General features: G+C 43.4%; 1 protein-coding gene across 1 annotated transcript in view; it reads right to left on the reverse strand.

Moving 5' to 3' along the window:
* The window catches only part of GSR (glutathione-disulfide reductase), a 43,533-nt gene extending 20,523 nt beyond the window's left edge, over nucleotides 1-23,010 (reverse strand). The window contains exons 1-5 of the mRNA XM_069572896.1: nucleotides 22,209-23,010; nucleotides 8,642-8,668; nucleotides 6,373-6,461; nucleotides 4,781-4,850; nucleotides 1,796-1,943 (exon numbers count right to left, since the gene is read on the reverse strand). Of these exons, the coding sequence (XP_069428997.1) occupies nucleotides 1,796-1,943; nucleotides 4,781-4,850; nucleotides 6,373-6,461; nucleotides 8,642-8,668; nucleotides 22,209-22,505 (631 nt within the window). The 5' untranslated portion in view covers nucleotides 22,506-23,010. The remainder of the gene's footprint in view (nucleotides 1-1,795; nucleotides 1,944-4,780; nucleotides 4,851-6,372; nucleotides 6,462-8,641; nucleotides 8,669-22,208) is intronic.
* Nucleotides 23,011-23,672: the final 662 nt, after the last annotated feature.

Here is a 23,672-nt window from a genome sequence, read left to right on the forward strand (position 1 = left end):
TGGGATCTGACTTCCCTGACCAGGGATCAAACCTGAGCCCCCTGCCTTGGGAGGGCAGAGTCTTAACCACTGGATCACCAGGAAAGTCCCAGTTCAGTGTATTTGCTTCCAGATTTCACCGCTAGAAAACTGGTTGAATTGACTGAATGTCCCTTAAAGACCCATTTATCACGCACTGGTTCTTCTGGCTTTTTTCTTCTTCAGCACATAATACACAAATCTGTAAGCCCTTCTCCTGGCAAGTCTTTTTGGTCCATGCTAGCTCATAGTAAAGCATCCCCCCTTTCAGCGACCCAATGCTCACTGTCTGGTAATCACCTTGGAATATTTACATTTCTCTGCATTTATTTTTTTTACATGTTTTTAATAAATGTATGTTTTAAAAATTTCAAAAAGCACCACAGGTCATTGTGTGAAAAGCAGGTCGCTTTCCCACCCAGGGCTCTGGTCCTCTCCTGGGGGGAGTGGGGACTGCAGGGTTTGGTGCGCCCTTCCAGAGACCCCGGTGCATCTGCACAGTCTCCCTGCCTTTTTAAAAAGACATAAACTGCAGCATATTATACACATTGTTCTGCGCATTGCTTTCTTTCTCTAAACGATCCACTTTGAAAGCTGTTCCCTATCAGGATGTTTATATCCCATCTCACCAACTAAATTTTAAGTTATTTGACAACAGTATCTTTAACTTTTTTTTTTTTTACACTTGCTGTTCTTTAGCTTTGGGGCCACATATCCCTTTTAAAAACTTATGAAATTTTACAGATTCCCTCTCCAAAGAGAAAGAAATACCTACATGCATAGAAACTCAAAATTTTCCATATCAGTTCAGGTTAGTCGTGGGTCTTCAGAAGCCAATCCATGGAGAGACTTCCCTGGTGGTCTAGTGGTTAAGACTGTGCACCCAATGCAGGGGACTTGGGTTCAATCCCTAGTCAGGGAACTAAGATCCCATGTGCTACATGGCATGGCCAAAAAAAACCAGAAGAAGCCAATCCATGGAGAATATAAAAGTTGTATAAACCACGATCATCATCTATTAAATAAAAGAGCTTATAACTAGTTGGGGAAAAAGATACAGACAGTTTCCTATGACAGAACAAGGCATTACGTTATGATTCATCCCTGTGTATACAAAGTAAAGGCAGATGACTGTTGGAGATTCATTACTGCTTTAATTTCTAATTCTTTACATGAGAGAAAAATACGCATATAAGACTTAATTAGCTGATGAAATTATATCTATACAAGATTTCTCTCCTTTAAACAAAACAGTAAATATCTCATAACAAACTGAGGCTAGAAACAGACTCCACTGTGCCGAGAGGGGAAGGATGGGGCAATTGCTGATTTTTCCTCCTGTGTTACCTGTAGCCTGGAGCTGGATGAAATCTATCTTTCATTGCCCCATCACTGAAAAGTCAAAGTGTTAGTCGCTCAGTCATGTCCGACTCTCTGCGACCCCATGGACTAAGCCTCTGTCCATGGAACTCTCCAGACAAGAAAACGAGTGGGCAAGCCATTCCCTTCTCCAGTGGATCTTCCCAACACAGGGATCGAACCCAAGTCTCCTCATTGCAGGTAGATTCTTTACCGTCTGAGCCACCAGGGAAGCCCTGCCCTGTCACTTAGGCACCACTTAAGCCAGTTACATTCAGGTTCTGCAGAGACCTCCTCTCAGGTGTCCAAAACAAAGAACTGGCAAACGGCAGATGCCCTGGTGTGGCGGGTATGGTGGGAAACAATGGTAAGGGCTGTCTGACTGTTATTTGTTAGCAGATGACTTTGGACGACTCACCGGGGATCTGGCTCTCCTGAGGAACCGAGGGCACGCCGCCTGTGGCGATCAGGATGTGAGGAGCGGTGTATTTTTTCCCATTGACCTCCACTGTGGGCTGGGGATCGCACGTGAAAGCTGCATGGCCATGGATGATGTCTATGTGGGACTGGAGAAGAGAGCATAGTAACATTAGCCTGTTGGTAGGACTGAAAAACAAGGGAGTGGGGAGGGAAGTATTGGGAGTTTGGGGTTAGCAGATGCAAACTATTATATTTTGGATGGATAAACAACAAGGTCCTACTGTATAGCACAGGGAGCTATAGTCAGTATCCTGTGATAAACTGCAATAGAAAACAATATGAAAAAAATATATATGTATAACTGTTACTTTGCATTACAGCAGAAATTAACAGAATACTGTAAATCAACTATACTTAAATTTTTTTTTAAAAAGACAAAAATTAAATAAAAAGATTAGAAAAATAAAACAAGGGAATTCCCCAGCGATCCAGTAGTTAGGACTCAGTGTTTTCACAGCCAGAGCCAGCGTTTGATCTCTGGTTGGGGAGCTGAGATTCCTCAAGCTGCACAGCACAGCAAAAAAAAAAAAAAAAAAAAGAACCCCCCTCCCCAAAAAAAGCAAAACAAAACTTGTAGCAACTTATTTTTTCCAGTCTCTATGGAGGATTTTGATTTATGGCTTGCTGATGTCAAGACAACTCTCTGACGTCCGAGTTTCTGCAGAACTTCTAACTGTTGATTGATAGTTAGGTTGGGGGTTGCCATTGATGCTGAAGTACACAGTAAGTAGAAATAAAGATGGAATCTTGGGTGAAAACCCAGAAACTAAAAAAATATATATGCAAGTCATCCCATGAGGAAGAAGATTACATGTTTGTTCTCAAAAGGTGAAGGAGAAAGCCTTCCTCACTTGGAATGAAAACACACTGAAGAGTGATGTGTCTGGAGGAAAGAAGCCTGAGAAAAACAAGAAGAATAAAGGTGCAGGGAGCTGAGGCAAAGGGAAATACTCTGGCCAAGTGGGGAGAAATGCCGTCCTTCTCTTTTCTCAAACAAAAAAGGGGAAGAACATCACAATCACATGACTGTGAAGTTTTACACAGAAGGTGTTGAGAACTCAGATTTGATTTGCTCGCACTGGCAGCCTCCATGCCTGGGACTGAGTCTGAACTACCAGCAAGTTTCTGCCAGCCATGATACACGCACAGGCAGAAATGTGGGCAACCCACAAGGACACTGGAATCCTGTAAGCATGATCACAGAACAGGACGTTTTAAGTTTGAGCACACCTGGTTCTAAATTGAGCTATTTCCTCATTTCTAATCAGCCCTCCAGCCCTGTTCTGCAGATGCCCTCGTTAATCAAGGTGAAACAAGATTGATGCCAAAAGCCGCGAGGCTCCCCAAACACCTTCCTTCACGAAGTAATGATTTCCTATGCAGTGTTAGACAAAAAAGGGAGTGAGTCGAGTAGCAATAAATATAGGTAATCATTTAGGAAAGAAACTGATGAAATTTTAATTTTCATTCCCTAGGATATTTAACAGAAAGTTTCCTATTCTGAATTTCTGGATGACCCATGGTTCTTTTCCCACATGAGGTCATGGAAATTCTGCTACACACCAAGATTTGTGAGTATTAAAAAATGTTGTTTCCTGAGTAATTTTCCATTCTCTTTTGCAAAAGTATTTTAAACAAGTTCCATTTAAAAAAAAATTTTTTTTTAACTTGGGTATCTTACTATAGCAAATGGCATCTCACATTCATGTCTATCAGTCTTAAAATCCCGTGAACTCTGAAGACCAAATATGTTCCCTCTGAACTGGGCTTAAGGTCAGAAAATACTACCTTCTCAAAAAGAAACCTAATGAAAAGAATTAATGTAAAAATATAAACGTGCTGCTAAGGAGATTACAGTGGCCCAAATATAACCCCAAGTATACTGATCTAACATAACCTAAGCGATGCTGAAGTCTTAGAAGCTGCAGAGTGAGACCACAAAGACCACTGAAGGATGGTGACAGTCATGCCGTCAAGAGGGTTGGGAATTCCCTGGTGGTTCAGTGGTTATAGGACTCTGCGCTTTCACTGCCTGAGGCTGTGGGTTCAATCGCCGGTCGGGGAACTAGGATCCTGCAGGTTGTGTGGCCCAAAATAAATTAATTTAGAATAAATCAATAAAAAGGAGGAAGGAGAGCTGGATGGTTCGTGGTGCACAGTTCGTCGATGTCTCCGGCACAGTGCAGTGGAAAAGGGGTGACATGAAAGCACAAAGTGGGGGCTTCCCTGGTGGCTCAGGCGGTAACACAAGGCGGGAAAGGCCTCAGGATAGCAAAGAACACCAGTGTGCTGAAAGCAAACACACCGCTGCCTGATTTTCTTTTTTCTTTTCACTTTTAGACTCTCCATAGATAACGTTTATTAATATATACCTAGGTAAGTACAAACACATGTATCTCTTCATTGGCCTAGAGGGCCTAAAACCAATAGCACTGTAGCAGCAATGAGCATATCTAGAGCCCAGTTTATGTCTGCCTAATTTTGCTGACCAAACTACGTTCACAAAAATGTCCTTCTGAACCACAGCATGTCCTGAGTAGACCCAGCCACCAAGGACGAGGGTGTTCTGAGCAGGTGAGCAGTGGCAGCGTTCCAGCCAGATAATGGTCCTGAATTTAATCCACAAACTGGCTCACTGTTACATAATCAGGCTCTTAGGTGCTTGGTTTCCGGAACTGAGTGGAGGGTCAGACAGGTGCAGGCAGGTATTCAGTGAGACCTGGCACATACCACCATCTCTCCACAGAAACAGAAACAAGATTGATCTGCCAAGCCCAACTTATGCTCTGACAGATCAACATCAAAACCATTAATCACAAAGAAAGGAAAGAGATAAATGTACAGGCTGTGTTTCAGTCTGGCCAGATTCAGTTCTCCAGCAGAGAACAGTTTCTTCTCAAAGTTCAAAGCCCGACACACTCACCTTGGTTAGATTATTTTGATAGATGGTGTTCAGGCGGCTCACATAGGCATCCCGCTTTTCCTTTATAATCCTGCAATGGACCAGAGTCAGTACTGAGGATCCGTAGTCTCCTTGCTCAGTGGTAACTAGGGCCTCTGACCATGAACACCCCAGAGCAGAGAATCAGACTGTCCACGAGAGCCCTGGGGGTGAGTGTCTCTAAAGGCAGGCGCCCCTTCCCCTGTGTCTGTCTGCTTTCCGTATGCATGCAGAGAAACCTTAATCTACTCCAGGGAAAACGTTCAGTTAACACAAACTGTTCATAAACTCCTTTCTGCACAAAAAGCAAGGAGCACTGCTTTGGCACAAAGCCTAGTATGTCATGGCCACTCATTATTTGCTCAATAAATGAATAAATAAGCTAACTTTTTAAATGTATGGCTTCAGAGACGTTTATACGAGGGGATTCTCTGGCAGTCCAGAGGTTAGGACTCCCCATTTCCACTGCAGAGGGCACGCGTCAATCCCTTGGAGAACTAAGATCCTACATGCTGCAAAATGCAGCCAAAAGGAGACCAAAAAAAGAGTTTATAGCAGTTCCTTTCAAAGTTAAACATAGGGGATTAAGAGGTTCAAATTATTATGCATAAAATAAGCTACAAAGATATATTGGACAGCACAGGGAATACAACCAATGACTTATAATAACTACAAAAGTAGTATAACCTTTAAAAGGTGTGAATCACTATGATCTACGTCTGAAACTTATATAATATTGTAGGCCAACTATACCTCAATAAAAAAAAATAAAAGATATAAAAACTTCCAAAAAAAGTTAAAATATAAACTGTCACAAGACTCGGCAATTTTACTTCTAAGTGTAGACCCAAAAGAACTGAAAACAGGACTTGCAGACCAATGTTCATAACATCAGTATTCACAACAGACAAAAGAGGGAAAAAACCCAGCAGTCCACTGACAAATGGATAAATACAACACGGTATGTAAACATCAGGGACTGTCACTCAGCCTTACAAGGAATGAAATTCTGACACATGCCACAGCATGGATGAACTCTAAAAATGTTAGGCTAAATAAAATAAGCCAGGCATAAAAAGTACATAGACTAGGCAAATTCATAGAGACAGAAGATAAAGTAGAGATACCAGGGGTTTGCATGTGGGAGGGAAGACTGTTTCACAGGTACACTGTTTCTGCTTGGGAGGCTGAAAAAGTTCTGGAAATGGATGTTGGTGATGGCTGCACAACACTATGAATATACCTAATGCCACTGAACCAACAACTTTAAAATAGCTAACACGGACCTTGTATGTTGTATATGTATTTCAAAACCATTCTATTAAGGTATGACTGAGATACAAAAAGCTGTACATATTTAATGTATACAACTCGATGAGTTTAGAGACAAGTATACACCTACGAAATTATCACTGCAATCAATGCCATAAACATATCCATCACCTCCAAATGCTTGTTATATTCTGTTTACCATGATAATAATAATAATATGCCCCCAAAAGTTTATGGTTCACTTCATTATGAAAGAAAAAATTTGCACTTATAAACAGAACCATCTCAGCATTTATACTTACCGCCAATTGAATTTACTTTCACAACTTTGAAAGCCATAATCAACGTGGTCATGCATGAACTCAGAGTGGACAGCAGTGTTCCACATTACCTATATTTTTAAAAAAAGTGGTGCATGAGTCTTGAGAGAAAAGAGAAATTTTTTCCTATAGAAAGGTAACTATATAATAGATAAAAATACTGATCTTTAAGTCACAAATAAAAACATAAGAAAAATAAATAAATAACAAAGAAAACTAAACATTTTTAAAGAGAAGTTCAGAAATATGACCAGATAGATTTTCTAGTGAGGCTTCCGAAATGTTGGGGGAAATTACTTCTGCTCTTGAATTCATTCCCGAGTTTATAAGCTCTATAAAAGCAGAATAGTATATGCCTCACAGTTCTATTCACTACTGCTTACATTTGTTTTAAGTTTCAGATTTCTTTAACCTTTTGCATCTACAACTTTAAAGTGATTTAGAAGGAAACTGTGAGATAAAACTGAGCACTGGAAACTTTAAAAGAATGGACTCTTACTATGTAAGAGTATGTATCCCGTAACTACAAACATGTCTTTGTAAGGATATCTGTAATCAGACACCTGGAACTCATAAGATTTGACTGGGATGTAGCCTATAATCTGTAAAAGCTTTTAATACCAACTGATTGTCATGATAACTGAATTAAAACTGGCATCCAGAAGTCTAGATGGCAAACTGCCATTTTATTGGTCAGAAATGCCCAAGACTCCACTTTTAACAAGCCTTTGATTTCTTCTTTATGCTTTTCTCCCTGTGTGCCTCAAAAAGAATAAACTGATGACTTTGCTGGACTCTTTTAACTGAGGTGCAGTTCTATCAACTGCTTACCACCATGGCATCCAAATACTATCCTCAGAAACATCATTCAAGCAACTTGAGAAATTCAATTGTAGAATGGCCAGGAGACACCCCACGTCACATGACGCATGGGTTTAACATGGATAATTTACAGGGCAATAGATTTCTGCTGAAAAAACAAAAACTATCAAAATCAAGATTAAAAAAAAAAAAAACAACAACCCCGACAATCTTGACACACCTTTTCAGGAGAAAAACCATTCTAGTCTCTCTGGGAAAAAAATCAGAGCTGCACTGGAGCAGGTGATAGACCAGAAGGATTGAGGCAAACACCGAACTCTGTGCAAAGTCACTGAGGGTTCCAGGTATTAACTGAAGCCACCTGCGTGAGGCACACCCATCCATTTGCTGCCCTCATGTACTAGGTCTTGCTCATTTCGGCACTTGGGATTAGAGTTGGATATAATCGTTTTTATTTCCTGGCTGGACCTCCCGATTGAGAAAAGGTTATCCTGTGCAGACAGATAATGCTTCTCTTTGACATCATGACTATACATATTTGGTTGGCCTTTGTTCCTTCTAGACCATCAGAAGCTGGAGACGACACTGTGTTCTATTCCTGGTTATCTCCCCGCTGTGTCCCCAAAGGAACTTTGTCCCTGTGAGAACCTAACCACAAGGTGAACGGCCAGGATGAATTTCCTTTGTATGTATGGTGCAGTTAGTATCCAGGAGCTAATATTTCTGTGGTTATCTCTGCAGCAGCCCCTCCCTCCCTTCTTCTGGGCTGAATATGCCACTCACTTGCCTGGTCTCCTCTGCAGTGGTAGCTTGCCCTGGCCAGGAGAATCTAAAGCCATCTGCGGGGAAAGTGCTGGGTGAGGACACCCTGCCTGGAGCTCCACCAGACATCCTGTGGCTTTGAGGGGGTGGGGCATGATACTACTGATCATACACAGAGGATACCAGAGCGGAAAGATGGAGAGAAGCCAGGGGTCTTTCAGATATCTATCCCCAGGCATCTTTTCTCCCTCTTCAGGCTTCTTAATAAATGTTATTTGTGCATGCTCAGTCGCTCAGTTGTGTTCAACTCTTTGTGACCCCCTGGACTGTAGGCCACCAGGCTCCTCTGTCCATGTGGATTCTCTAGGCACGAATACTGGAGTGGGTTGTCATGCCCTTCTCCAGGGGATCTTCCTGACCCAGGGATTGAACCCTAATCTCCTGCATTGCAGGTGGATTCTTCACAACCGAGCCACCAGAGAAGCCCAAATGATATTTAAAAACACAAATAAAAACTATCCTGTGGCTTAAGCCACCATTAGTAGGTTTCTCAGCTCTTTTTTGTGGCAAGGATTTTAACTGGTACATCTGAAAATAACCTTATTCTGATCATGATTCACCAAATATGCCCAAGGGGAATGAAAGGAAGGAGAAATAAAAGTTCTACCTTTTTAGGTACACATCCGACATTCACCTAGAAAAAAAATAAGAGGGACATATTTTAGGAATATTCAATTCAAAACCATCAAAGAAACCTGCAAAAGATGAAACCCAAGCATCCACCCCGGAGACTTACTCCCTTTTTTCTATTATAGAGTTGCAAAAGTTATGAACAATACTTCCTTGTGTGAGAAGGCAGAGAATTTTACTTATCAGCATTTTGTCAAGAAAAGCAGTGGGTTGCAGTGGGGAACAATTCCATTCCTGAGGCAGGGCAGGGGGGAGGGAGGCACTCCAGGGATGATACAGATCAGGAGGTAGCCAAGGTCAGAGCTTGCATAAGCCAAGAGGGACACAGCAGAAGAGAAAGAGCAATGCAGTGGCAACAGGACCCACCAGCTGAATAAAGGCAACTGAATCGTTCGAGCAGCTGTCCTGGAGGATTTCTGAGAAATTTACTATAGCTTATGCTGGGTAAAACACCCAGAATGTTTCCTCTGAGAAAATCTATAGCAAAAATTACATTATTTTTCAAGATCAAAATATGATGATGAATCAAGCAGTAAAGTTCATCCATTATCTCTCTCTATGCTTATATACACGAAGATAATACACCATATATACACTTATATTCATGTATATGTATAGACCTTTATGTCTGTATTGTTAGAAACAGACCACAAACTTGACTCTTAGTCTTCTAGCAGCCAATACAAAGGAGAACACAGATAGTAAGATTTCAGTAAAAACCAGCCAGATGTTTAAAAGTATACTATTCATCATAAAAAAACATATAACTATTCAAACTCCTTAGGGAGGAACTCCTCCCAACAGTCCTTGTAAATTGTGATGTATGTTTACACACACATTTTTGTGTACATTTGTTTATCTCCTTTTGATCACACCCTAAAATTTATAACTTGAAAAAAACTGTGGCTAAGAGTAAGACTAATTAGTACTTAGGCAGCAATATTGTACTATAATTATGTAACATGATACATATTCTTACATTAGGCAATCATATTACAATCGATAAATACATCAAAGTGACAGGCTATATACCTTAAACTTACACGATGTTACACATCAAACTTATTCGACTACAAATATGTATTTTTTAAAGAGAAAGCCATTAAAACTGCACATAGTGTTTGGCACACACCGTTAGAGTTTAGAAATTCTAAATTTAGGACTGTATTACACTTAAACGGTCACATATTATGTTCCAGCATCCAAAGATACATAGATAAGGACGTGCATTCACTGTGACAGGGATCAACAGGAAACAAGGTAACTATCCATCATTAAGGAAGCATTATTATAGGGAAATTACTGTACACTGAGCTTATGGAATACTTTGCAGTCCTTTAAAAGGCCTCCGTGATTTCTATTTACTGTTACAGAAGGGTTTCTTAGAATATTAAGCGACAAAAAGAAAGCTGCAAAACAATTTGTTCTGTATATTCCAATTAACATTTACATATATTTGAAAATGTGCACATACAATTAAACACTTTGAGCACATACTCCATGTTATTAACAGTAGTCATCTCTGGGGAGGGAGAAAATGTTCGTATTTTACTCCATATGCTTTCTGTAATGTCATTCCTTACTTGTGTAATTCATTTAGACAAAGAAATAAACCAAAATGATTTTATCTGGGTATTGGAATTTAGATGGTTGATTCTTTGATCCCTCTTATCTATTTTCAGTATTTTCTACTATACAATTATTTTTCTTTACATGGAAACATTTGTTACATTGGAATGATTTATATCAGGTGCTCATAACCTCTGCTGACCACGACCATAGAGAACTAGGCGGGCTCTCTGGATGCCTAAATGTTACAGGTCTGGGGCCAAGTGTATGACTTTTGAGTAGTTTATTTTTTAGAAGTTTAACCAATCATTCATTCAGAAGTACTGATTAAGTGCTCAGAAATGACGCAAATCAGAGCACTAAATGGAGGCAGACTCTGCTCTCCTGGAGCCACAGTCCTGACCAGAAGGAGGTGCTTGGCCTGTCCAGGAAGCCGACTCCAGAGGCAGCAGCAGAATCACCCACATTCCCTAAAATCGCAGACTCTTGGGCCGAAGTCAGAAGAGGAAGCTGGTAGAAAATTATGAGCTTTAGGAGCCAGAGAATCTGTCTAGCACACTTCGGGACCTGGGGCTAGGGCTGAATGGAAACCCATGACCTTGACGTGCTCCTCCTATTTTGGCAGCTCCTAGTGACAGGCCTCCAGGGGTTTCCACTGGTTTCCAAAACCTCAAACACTTCAGCACAACCCCACTATCAAATGCCTCTTTGATGTGGAAGGAGAAAATGATTCATTACCTACAAAGCTGAGGAAGCTGGGTTGGAGAGCTCTACGCAGCCCTAGTCAACCCTCCTTCCCACTCTAGCTGAGGTTGAGCACAGACGTAGAGTCAGACAGACAGGAGCTTGAATCCTCTACTTGCTGGCTGTTGGGGTAAGTTTCTAAACCCTTCTGAGCTCGGTTTCCTATCCCATAGAATGGGATTTATATTACTTATGGGATATTAGTATCCCATAATACTTATATTGTAGAGGTTTTGAGATGACCAGAGATGATGTATGTAAAGCACCTGTTTCCTAATTCGTGACAGTTCTGATGATGCCATTGACCTCTCTGAATTATTTCTGCAGTCTGCCAGCTCTTCTGGTGTAGAAAAGCCATATAGAAAAGTGTGTGTCTTAGTCGCTCAATTGTGCCTGACTATGCGACCCCACAGACTATAGCCCACCAGGCTCCTCTGCCCATGGGATTCTCTAGGCAAGAATACTGGAGTGGGTTGCCATTTCCTCCTCCAGGGGATCTTCCCGATCCAGGGATCGAATCCATGTCTCTTGCATTGGCTGGCAGATTCCTTACCACTAAGCCACCTAGGAAGCCTAAGAGTCCAGTGATACCTGTGGCAAAATTCATGAGCTTCACCATTTAACCAAGGTCTGGCCTTCTCACCTAAATTCTGCCCAGACAAGTAAAAACATCACAGTAACTTGGCTAATTTGCAATCTCACGGGTCAAGAATGTCACTGGTGCTTAAGTAACAGTAAGCTTCCTTCCTCTGGTTTCCCCCTTACCGTTTCCCATCACGGGTTGCCTGTGGTTTCGTCCATCCATTTTCCTTCTTCACAGCCTAAAATCTAGTTCAGAACTGAGGCAGGAGCACTTAGCAAGTGACAAATCGCCATTCACTAAGCAAAGCACTATTGGTTCATCAACAGCTTCTTTCAGCACGACCTTTCAGTCATATTGCACAAGACACTGTTCTAGGGGCTCAGTGTTGATGAACAGAAGAGATAAAGATCTGTCTTTGTCGAGTGTCACCAGCTTTACATCCACAGCTAATAAGCCCCTGGACACCACTTACCCACGTCCCTTCAAAATTCTGACCACTCCTGATGTGTGTTTTATTCCTCCACAATTTAGCTCCATTCTGACAGCATCCATTGGAGACAGGATCAGATCTCAGCAGTGAAGGGGTCAGTCCTACAAGACTGCCCTATCCCCCATGTCAGTCACCAAACACAAGTCCAGATTATCGGCTGTGCTTCTGACCAACCTGCTATAGATCCAAAGTTTCAATGACTCCACCTCCCACCGCCCTTTCTTGGTTTTGATTAATTTGCTAGAGTGGCTCACAGGACCTAGAGAAATGTGTGATGGAACATTTTACTCATGAGATTACCAGTTTATTATAAAAAGCTATAACATAACTCAGGAGCAGACCAGTGGAAGAGATGTGCAGGGTAAGCCATGTAGGAAGGGGTGTGGAGCCTTCACGCCCTCTCTGGGCACACTCCACTCTCCTCGAATCTCCAAGTGTTCACCAACCCAGAAGCTCTCTGAACTCTGTCCTTTTGGTTTTCTCTGAAGGCTTCCATTACACAGTCAGGGTTGACTAAATCATTGGCCACTGGTGTTATTCGACCTCCAAACCCTTGTCCTTGCCTTCCCAAGGTCAGAGGGTTAGGCTGGTTCCTTTGCCAACCAGCACCCATGCTTATGTTCTTTCCATCAGACACCTCATTAACTTAAACCCAGGTGAGGCTGAATGTCAAGGCACCTTTACCACTCATCATATAGTAAATTCCAAAGGTTTTAGGAGCTCTGTGCCAGAAATGGGAATGAAGATCAAATACGTATTTCTTATTATAAATCCAATTATCACACCCTAGCACATATTAAACGTTTAATATCCATGTCTTTTACCTTCAAATTTCAGATGAAAGTTAGTCTGGGAAGGCATCTAGCTTGAAAGAAGAGTGAAGGTATTCTATGTAAAACAGAATCTAAAGCAAGAAAATGAACTTATAAAAGAGGTATTCAAATGTTAGAACTAAAATTGTTTGAGCTCAGTTCTTATTTTAGAGGATCCTCAGATTAACATGCAATCTCCCAGTCCCAGGAATCAAACACAAATGAACTGCTACTCTGGGGCAACCAGGGGAAACCAGATTCAGCTATGTGAGACAAGCTCTTCTAGGGTATCACTTTTCTCTACCACCTGACACCCACCGAGTGTTATCTGGCCTCACAGCGCTTGCGCACCCCCAAAAGAAAAAGGATCTAGGATCCCATATCCTATTTAATATCTCATGTTGCAACACTCAGTGAATAAACGGTTATTAATTGTGACTGTGTGTAATCTGCTTAGAAATGTGGAAGGTCACTCATATTTCCATAAAATTCTTTAATTCCATCCAACCAGAAAAATTCTGTTGCTACTTGTGCAAAATACCTTTTACACGCAAGCAGGAACTTTGAAGGATTAAGAGGCAGCCTTCCTTTTACTGGCCTTGCAAATTTAGTGGGTTCTGAGGTGGATGGCAAAGCAACATTACTAAGACTGTTGCAAAAGATTATACAATCAACAAGGTAAATCAAAAGACTTCAATAATAGGATTTGCCTGCTTCAACAAACCCCACCCTTTCTGATTACTCCTTTCTTTGGCACTTATGAACATAGGTGTGCCTCATTTTATGAAACTCTCAACTCATGAAATAATCAGGATTATTTTCTGGTTTTGAGGGATCTTTGTCAATACTGAAGGAACTAATGGCAAGGTTCCCTAAATTGAGCTCTCCTTTTAGTAAATGTTCATTTAAAAATGCATGTTCAACCTTGGGAAAGTGTCAGTTGCTCAGCTGTGTCCAACTCTTTGCAACCCCGTGGACTGTGTAGCCTGCCAGGGTCTTCTGTCCATGGGATTCTCCAGGCAAGAATACTGGAGTGGGTTGCCATTTCCATCTCTAGGGGCTCTTCCTGACCCAGGGATTGAACCTGGGTCTCCTACACTGCAGGCAGATTCTTTACAATCTGAGCCACCAGGGAAACCAACCTTGGAACATCATAGTGAAATAAGACAGTCACAGAAAGATAGCTATTGCATGATTCCACTTACATGAGGGATCTAAGACAGTCAAATTCAAAGAATCAAACAGTGGACTGGTGGCTGCCAGGGCTGGGGGTGGGAAAGGGCAAAGTGGATTTACCAATTAATGGGCTCCAAATCTCGATAAGCAGGATGTTTTAAAGATCTGTTGTACAACACTGTACCTACAGTCAGCAATACTGTTGTTGTTCAGTTGCTCAGTCGTGTCTGACTCTGCGACCCCATGGACTGCATGCAGCACGCCAGGCCTCCCAATCTCCTGGAGCTTGCTGAAATTTATGTCCATCGAGTTGGTGATGCAGTACTGTACACTAACAATTTTGTTAAGAGGGTGGATTTCATGTTAAGTATTCTTACCATTAAAAAATATGCATGTTCAGCCTACTGGGGCTACAGATACTATAATATCAAAGTACCTGCGACTACCTCCAAGTTAGTGTATGATTTACCTGTTATACCACATAATTGTTTGCAGCCTGAAGTGAAGAATTGTTAAGTTGCTTAGTCATGTTTGACTCTCTGCGACCTCATGAACTGTAGACCAGCAGGCTTCTCTATCCATGGGATTCTCCAGGCAAGAATACTGGAGTGGGTTGCCATTTCCTTCTCCAGGGGATCTTCCCAACCAGGGGCAGATTCTTTACCATCTGAGCCACCAGGGAGGCCCTGTAAACAGCCTAGATGAATACAGACAACAATTCACCAGATGGCTGTTTCTCAGGCCTCTTTTAAAGCCTCCACTCCTCCTGCTGGCCTCTCCAACTGGTGTGTACAGCACAGCTCACTGTGACATTAATGATCAAGAAGACTTTTGCTAGGTGCAAACTTTCCATTATAAAGTAAGTAAGTCACGGGGATGTAACTACGTACAGCATGGTGCCTACAGTTAATAACACTATTTGAAAGCTGCTAAGAGGGCAGAGCTTAAAAGTTTACAAGAGGGGACTTTCCTGGCAGTCCAGTGGCTAAGGCTCCACACTCCCAATGCAGGGGGCCCAGGTTCTATCCCTGGTTGGGAAACTAAGATCCCACAAGCCACAACTAAGAGTTTGTATACCACAACTAGGACCTAGCTCAGTCCAATAAATTAATTAAAATAAATTTTAAACAGTGGGAAAAAAAAAGTTCACAGGAAAAACTTGTAACTATGTATTATGACAGATGTTAACTACATTTATGGTGGTGATCATTTCACAATATATACAAATTTCAAGTTATCTGAAAGTAATATTATATTTAAAAAAAAAGACTTTTTGTCCAGGGATCAACCCTTACTCCCTCTCATTGGTTAAGAACCTCACACTGATACACTAAAACTGGGTTAGTCTTTATCGCTACATCAGCAAGAACACTGGAATACGCGCTCCTGCAGGCCCTGGGGCAAGGGAATAGTAAGTCAGAAAGAAGGGCCCTGAACCACAGCAACCAAACTCCCAGAAGGCTCTAGTTCACCTTGGCTTTGGGCAACCTCTGCATTTTCCCTTGGTCTGCACTTGATCATGAGACAAGCATGATACAGGCAGGCCTCAAAGATATTTCGGGTTTGGCTCCAGACCACCGAAATAAAGTGAGTACCCCAAGAGTCACATGAATTTTTTTGGTTTCCTAGTTCATACAACAGTTACGTTTACACTACACTGTAGTCAATTAAGTGTGTAACAGCATTGAGAAAAAAGGCACAAAACTAAGAAACACTTTTTTGCTAAAAAATGCTAACCGTCATCTGAGTCCTCACCAAGTCGTGTAGTTAAAATCAAGGATCATTGATGGCAGACCACCATAACAGATACAATAATGAAGAAAAAGTCTGAAATACTACGGGAGTTAAAATGACACAGAGACATGAAGTGAGCAAATGCTGCTGCAAAAATGGCACTAAGAGATGTGGGCAACGCAGGGTAGCCACAAGCCTGCAGTTTGCAAAAAGGAAAAACAAACACAGAATCTGCAAAGTGCCACAAAATGAGTTACGTCCCTATTTACCGTTTTGGAGACTCCACAGAATGATCTCAAAAATTATCTCATGTATTCTCCAGCCCTCAGAAATGAATGACTTGCAGGAGGCAATACAAGATTACTTACTTCTAATTGAATGCTAAAAAGATGATTTCTTTCAGCTTCCCATTTTTAATGTCTAACCTGATCCAGAAAAATAAAGACTAATTTAAGAGAGGGATCATGTTATTAGAGCTGCACAAGCCTTTTTCCCTAGTTCATCCACTAGACGTTTAGTAGCAGTACTAGCCTTCACTTATTTCCACATTGAACTTGAGGGCAACAGAATGTGCTACTCCGAAACAGTGGGCCACCCTATTGCCCATGCCACTCCTCTAGCATTATTTTGAGGTGAAGACAATTTAGAAACAGCAGACAGGAGGAACTCTGATCTCCCCACCTTTCTGCTGAAAAGCAAAGCTAATATTTCCCTTAGTGAAGGTGTTTCCCACCCTATCCTATACTAGCTGGAGAAAAACCCTTATCACTGGAGATGGAAAGGTAGCCATGAGAAGAATCTGCGCGCGCGCACACACACACACACAAAAACCTTATTAAAGTAACCCTTATCTTCCGTTAGTTTCCCTCCATATATTTACCTTCCCACAGTTTATTGCCTCTAGATGTCCAAATCCCCTTTCCTTTGGTTACTTTTCCACAATTTGTCACCCTCTGTTAATTTGTATTAAGTTTCCAGGTCTACGAGTTCCTTTTTTCCCTACGAGTTCCTTTTTTCCCAATTCTTTTCTGTGACACTCATGTGTGCATGTGAAATAAACCTTTTGTCCCATTAATCTGCCCACTGTCAAGTTTAACTTGCAGGCCCCAGCTACTGAACATAAACAGGTAGAGGAAACGTTTTTCCTTCCCTACAGTACACAGTATAGGACACAGTCTTCTCAAACCTGAGCTTCGTAACAGTTTAAGGTGATAAACTCCATCAAAGAAAAGTGAACTCTCAGTATACCAACATAGGTCACTCATCCTGAAAATACGTGTCTCCTCGGAAGGGGCCGTCCCCATTGTATCACAGAAGGGACAAAAAGCATCCAGGAAAAGGAAAACTGTATATGTGGCAAGCAGTCACACCACATATACACCCATGGAAGGCATTTACTCTGGATGCATGAAACGATGAGAGCAGGAAATGACTCTTGGACCAAACCCATTATCATCTGACCCCGACAACTGTGCAGGGTTCACCAGATTCATTCTTGTGCTTCTATGGGGTCGAATTCAGTCTTCTCACAGTTCCTGCTTCCCAAGAAGCCTGCAGCATTGTGCCCGGCTCAAGTACACCAGAATCAGAATTGGGCTCTTCATAAAAATACACCTGCTGGGGCTTCACTCCAGACCTGCTAAATCAGCTCTGAAGTGGACACCCACCTGGTAGATTCCAAAGCAAGCGTTTTTTGTTTTGCTTTGTTTTTTAGTTTGGCTGCACCAGGTCTTAGTTGCAGGATCTTTGTTGTGGCATGCGGGGCTCTTTAGTTTTGGAAGGTGGGATCTAGTTCCCTGACCTCAGATCGAACCTAGGATCCCCACACTGGGAGAGTGGAGTCTTAGCCACAAAATGATGACTGGTTCCTAAGAAACAGAAGAAGTTTCCTTCTGTGTAGCTAAGAATGATTAAAAATGTTCATCAAGTCATAAATTACTCCACACAATGACACCAAAGCCACAGCTTCTGATGGCTGGGCTGCTAATTCCATAGATTATTTTATGCTTGGTTTGTTTTCAACCACATTTCAGCTGACAATTTGCTCCTTGGTAAAAATGAGGGTCCTAGGCTAGAACAATGCTTCTAAACTCCTATAAGGTTCTATGTGAGTCTGATCCTTAATAAAATGAAAGCAACAAGGCCCATGCCCCATTTACATAAAGCTGCTGCTGCTGCTGCTGCTAAGTCGCTTCAGTCGTGTCCGACTCTGTGCAACCCCATAGACGGCAGCCCACCAGGCTCCCCCATCCCTGGGATTCTCCAGGCAAGAACACTGGAATGGGTTGCCATTTCCTTCTCCAATGCGTGAAAGTGAAGTCGCTCAGTCGTGTCCGACTCTTCACGACCCCATGGACTGCAGCCCACCAGGCTCCTCCATCCATGGGATTTTCCAGGCAAGGGTACTGGAGTGGGGTGCCATCGCCTTCTCCTGCATAAAGCTAAAAGTATTTAATTTAAAGGACTGTCAGGGCTTCCCTGGCAGTCTAATGGTTAGGGCTCCGCATTTCCACTGCAGGGGGCATGGGACTGATCCCTGGGCGGGAAACTAAGATCTCATAAGCCGCACAGCATGGCCAAATAAATAAAGAACTGTCCTTTACTTAGAATCATAAGCTTCCTACTTTTAATAAAAAAAATTCTTGATAAAAATGACAGTAATACAATTTTTTCAAATGGTCATTAAAAAAAATTGAGTCAGCACACTTATGTTAGGGCTTCCCATTAAAAAAAAAAAAAAACTATAGGAAGACTGAATTAGTGGGACTCCAAAATCATTTCCAACTTCATCAATCCGTGAGTCTAAGATTTCATGAAGGAAAGCTAAAAACAAAAATGTGTACTTTTTTATTTGTTAAAAATCGCATGGAAAATTTAGAAATTACATATACTGATTACAATGTAAGCTCCATGAGGATGGGGATTTTTATCTGCTTTGTCTGTTGCTATGACCACAGCACCTAAAAATGTACCTATATACCTGGTATACTAATAAACAAGCAAATAATTAAAAACAAAATGTAATCACACTCCCTGTAAATCACCACCACCACTAGAAAGCCCTAACTTGAAAATTTTGTGTGACTTCACCCACAGCAAAAAATTTAAAAATCCACCAAACTTGAGATCTATATATTTTTTAAAGTTTATGCTCTTAAGAATTATTTAGTTATTCATTATTTTTGGCTGGTCTGGGTCTTTGTTGCTGCACACGCAGACTTCTCACTGTGGTGGCTGCTCTCGTTACAGAGCTCAGGCGCCAGGGCTCCAGTAGTTGCAGCACGCGGCTCAGTTGCTGTGGTGCACGAGCTAAGTTGCTTGCTCCATGACATGTGGGAGTTCTGGACCAGGAATTGAACCCATGTCCCCTGCACTGGCAGAAGGATTCTCATCCACTGTGCCACCAGGGAAGTCCCTAGATTTATATATTTAAGAAAAAAACTGGTTGAAGAGTCAAAAATTAACATCTATGTCAATTTCCCAAGGGACATCTCTCAACAGTATTAATACCTTGACCATAAAACCACTTTTACAGTGTCCTTTTCCTGCTCAAAATCCTTCCATAGTTAACTGTGCTTCCAGAAACACTATATGTTTACTACCCCTTCCCATCAGCTTCTGTCTCTCACTGGAGACACCCCTGCTCCAGTCAAATTTGATTACACAACACACCCTGCCTCTGTGCCTCTGCCCCTACCCTGTCAAAAAATGATATACATTCAGTTCAAGTTCACAAAGATATTATTATCTCTATCCCCAAACTATCCAATATGTCCAAGCAGACGTGATCATTTCTCAGCTACTCTAAGGGAATCTTACTCTGGTGCCATCGCACTCTGGGGATGACTGTCTACAATACATTTTGCTCCCCTATCATACAGTAAATTTCTAGAGGGAAGATACCTTTGTCTACAAATCTTGGTATCTACCCTTTTCTCTCAACCACCTCCCATCCAAATACTTCGCACTTAAGAGAAGTGAAGTGAAGACAGGAGCAAATGAAATGTGCTTTCATTTTCCCTACACCTGTCTGGAAATCACTGCATGTAAGGAGTCTGTTATGGCACCTGCAGATAACCCAGATATTGAGAATCCTATCAATTAGTTATTATCTTCTCTGATAGTCAAGGCATACTACACCCTTCCTGGCATTTCAAAACCAAATCCAGTTTGATACAAGCCCAAATGGCACATCATAAAAATATGAAATAGGGGATTTTCCCCAAGAGATCAGTGTTTACAGAAAAAAAAAAATTGTAGTAGCAGAATGACATAAGGAAAGTGAAAGTGAAGTCACTCAGTCCAACCCAACTCTTTGCGACCCCATGGACTATAACCTACCAAGTTCCTCCATCCACGGGATTTTCCAGGCAAGAATACTAGAGTGAGTTGCTATTTCCTTCTCCAGGAGATCTTCCCAACCCAGGAATTGAACCCAGTCTCCCGCATTGTAAGCAGACGCTTTACCGTCTGAGCCACCAGGGAAGTCCAAGATAAGCAAAGCGAAGTTGCTCAGTCGCGTCCGACTCTGTGCGACCCCATAGACGGCAGCCCCCCAGGCTCCTCCGTCCCTGGGATTCTCCAGGCAAGAACACTGGAGTGGGTTGCCATTTCCTTCTCCAATGCATGCAAGTGAAAAGTGAAAGTGAAGTCGGTCAGTTGTGTCCGACTCTTAGCGACCCCATGGACTGCAGCCCACCGGGCTCCTCCGTCCATGGGATTTTCCAGGCAAGAGTGCTGGAGCGGGGTGCCATTGCCTTCTCCGAAGATAAGCAAAGCCAGGTTCTTTATAACGAAGCGGTGAGTGGCTAATTCCTAAGCTGTCCTTTGCTAGCTCTCCGAAGTAGTTGATCTTTTTTTTAAAATTGGAAGTAGCTGATCTCTTAATTTATCTATTTACATTTCTAACAGGAATCTGAAAGTGGGGGCATCCCCTTCTTGATTAATACCGATTAATCAAGGCAATGATAAAGGATGCCCAGGCTGATTAGGACATTCATGAGGAAGAAGGAAAACAGAAAAGCAGAGCAGGACTAGGATGGGCAGCTATCAAGTGATGTCACCGGCTGTCCCGGGGGCCTCTTACTGGCACCCCTCCATCTGCTTTCTGCAGTCAGACTTCTCCGAGGCTCTGTCTGGACTAAGGCGTCAAGGTACAAGTTGATCATTAAACCGGGATTTTTCCTTCCGTCGTTCTCACTTCCGTTTTGAACTTCAAAAATGAGCACTGGACACTGGAGACAGTGTCCTGTCTCCTTTAACCTTTCACAACTGTTAATTTTGAGTTTCATTCACATACAGTTACTGAGCAGGGACTTTGTTAAAGTGATAAGAGGCTAAAAACATACAAACCCGCTTCTGCCTTTAAGGAGTTCCCAATGTAGTGTCATTTAAGCATCTCTCTCCAAAGGAACTTCAAGAACCCATTCCCAAGTCAAGGGACTCTTAGATACAACTTTTTGGGTTTTTTGGCACGCGGGATCTTAATTCCCCGACCCAGGGATCGAGCTCACGACGCCTGCAACGGAATCGCGGAGTGTTACCACTGCACTGCCGGCAAAGTCCCTGGGATACAATGGTTTAATACCAACAGCAAGTACCTCACCCAAGTCCTGAGAGAGAAAAGCCATCAATAACTTGGAAATTAAACTTATTTTTTAAATGAATAGTTTCTGAATCGCTGCATTTACAACCCTCTTTGGCGGAGAGGTAGTTTTAAACCACCGCCCCCGCCCCAACGAAAGATCTGTAAAATCATTTAATAGTAAATCCTACATCCACGTAAACTGGAGTCTGTGATTCTCAACCTTGGCTGCAATTCAGAGTCGCCAAAGCAGAGGCTGCACCCGGGTTAAGCAGAATTTTTTTCAACTCCTCAGGTGACTTGAATGTGTAGTCGAGAGAGAGAGCCGCTGCTATAACTCATTCTGCCCTTGAAACTGAAGGGAGAGCCCCAGGATCCCCAGTGACCTGCACAAGCTCCATCTTTCCTCCCCCCGCCCCAGTGAGACGCGGGCGAGCGGCAGTTTTCTGTTTCAAGGGTCTGGGTGTTAAGATCCAGCGTGGAATACCCTTCCACCCAGAGAAGTGAGGATGTAGGAAAGTTCTGTTACATTTAATCACCTCGGGCCACCGTTAGGATGACACCTGCGCCAAAAAGGATGCAAGCTTAGCTTCAAGGGTCGCGGATAAGTCCTTTTATACTTCCTTCCTCTACACCCGCTTGGATCCTGACTCGGACCGGCTAGGCGAAGCGGAAAGCGCTGCGCTGGAGGCGAGGGGGAGTCCATCATGGGGCAGGGGGTGGGGGTGGATCGCACTAGGGAAGAACGGAGGCTGTTCCTGCAGAGAGCAGCGGACACAAAGCTGGGCTTCGGGACGCTGCTCGGCAGGGACCCAGGCACGAGGAGAAGCGCCAGGAACGAGGGGTACTCACGCATGTGCCGCCCAACTTGTGTCTCTCCACCACAGCCGCCCGGGCGCCCAGCTCCGCCGCCCGGCGCGCGCTGGCCAGTCCGCCCGAGCCACCGCCGATCACCAGGTAGTCGTAAGAGATCTCGGCGCCGGCGCTGAGTGGCGGGCACGGCGGCTGCGGCTCCTGCTTGCACGCCATGGCGCGGGAGAAGGCGCGGGCTGGCCCGGCCGGAGGTGGCGCGGAGGTGAGGAAGGCGCGCGCCACCCGCAGCCAGCCGTGCCCCTCGCTCGCGATTAGAGTCCGGGCCAGCAGGGCCATGCGCGCGGAAGTGCGCGCCTTGGGGGTGCGGCCCGGGGCGGGCCCAGGGAAGGGCGGCGGGGGCGTGCGGGCCCCGGGGCCGGCGCAGCCTCACGGTGACTAAGCACTCAGCTGCCGCGCGGTGCTTCGCTGGGAGCAGGGCAGGGTGGGGGTGGGGGTGGAGCCCTCAGGCTCGGCTGCGCTAGAGCGGACTGGCGCCGAGGGGCGGTGTCGACCCCTCTGCGTCCCCTCGTGCCCGCGAGCCAGCGTTCCCTGCTCCAAAGGCGGATGTCTTTCCCGATCTCGCCGCCTACGTGTTCTCCCCAGCACCTGGGTCCCCGCACCCGAGTGGCATCAGCCGGATGTAGGTTTCTGAAGTCGGATGGGTGGAGGAAGGATGAATGCCCCCTTTTGTTCCCCCAGCCTTTTCTGAGCGAGCCCCTTGGGAGTTGCCAGTGGCGCCCGACTTCTCCAGGAAAGACTTGCCCACAATCATTTTGAGGGTGATGTTTCTCAAGGTTTAATCCGCAGGCCACCTGATCCCTGAACCCTAACCCAGATCTAAATCGGAAGCTTTGGGGCAGGACCCAAGCAATCTACATTTTAAACCCTCCACCCAGCCCCCATCACCACCACCAGATGATACTTTAAGCACGGTTTGGGAGGCTTTGGAACAAATGTTTTTGTGTTCAAAAGTTGAAGCATAAAGATAGCGTAGAAGTGGACACACAAAAGCATTTCCTCCCAGGCTGTACAGACTGGGGTGTCATTTTAGAATATCTGGAGGCTCTCAGCTCCACACCACTTTGTGTGGCCAGCGCCCGCCACTCACGAGGCCGAGAGCGTTGTAGGCAGAGGAGTAAAGGTCCGGTCTGAGAGAAGCTTAGGCCCCGCATGTGCCAGGGGAAGGAGAATCAACCGCACTCCAGATAGACTAGCATCCAATTCTTTAAGATTTTGTTTGGATTATTTTTGTTTTCTTTTCCTGATTAAAAAGGAATAGAGAAAAAAATGGGAAAGTTCCTCCTTTCACTAGACTGCCATGTAGTAAATGTAGATGAAACTGAGTTTTTTTTTTTTTTTTAATCATTTTACAGCTATCATAGTGATCGCTGTGTCATTAAACATTGAACCACTGGGTGAAAGTTTGAGGAGGAAAAAGTTATTTACACAGTCAGAATATGTCCC

This window comes from Ovis canadensis, chromosome 26, assembly GCF_042477335.2.
Source record: "Ovis canadensis isolate MfBH-ARS-UI-01 breed Bighorn chromosome 26, ARS-UI_OviCan_v2, whole genome shotgun sequence".
Lineage (NCBI taxonomy): Eukaryota > Metazoa > Chordata > Mammalia > Artiodactyla > Bovidae > Ovis > Ovis canadensis.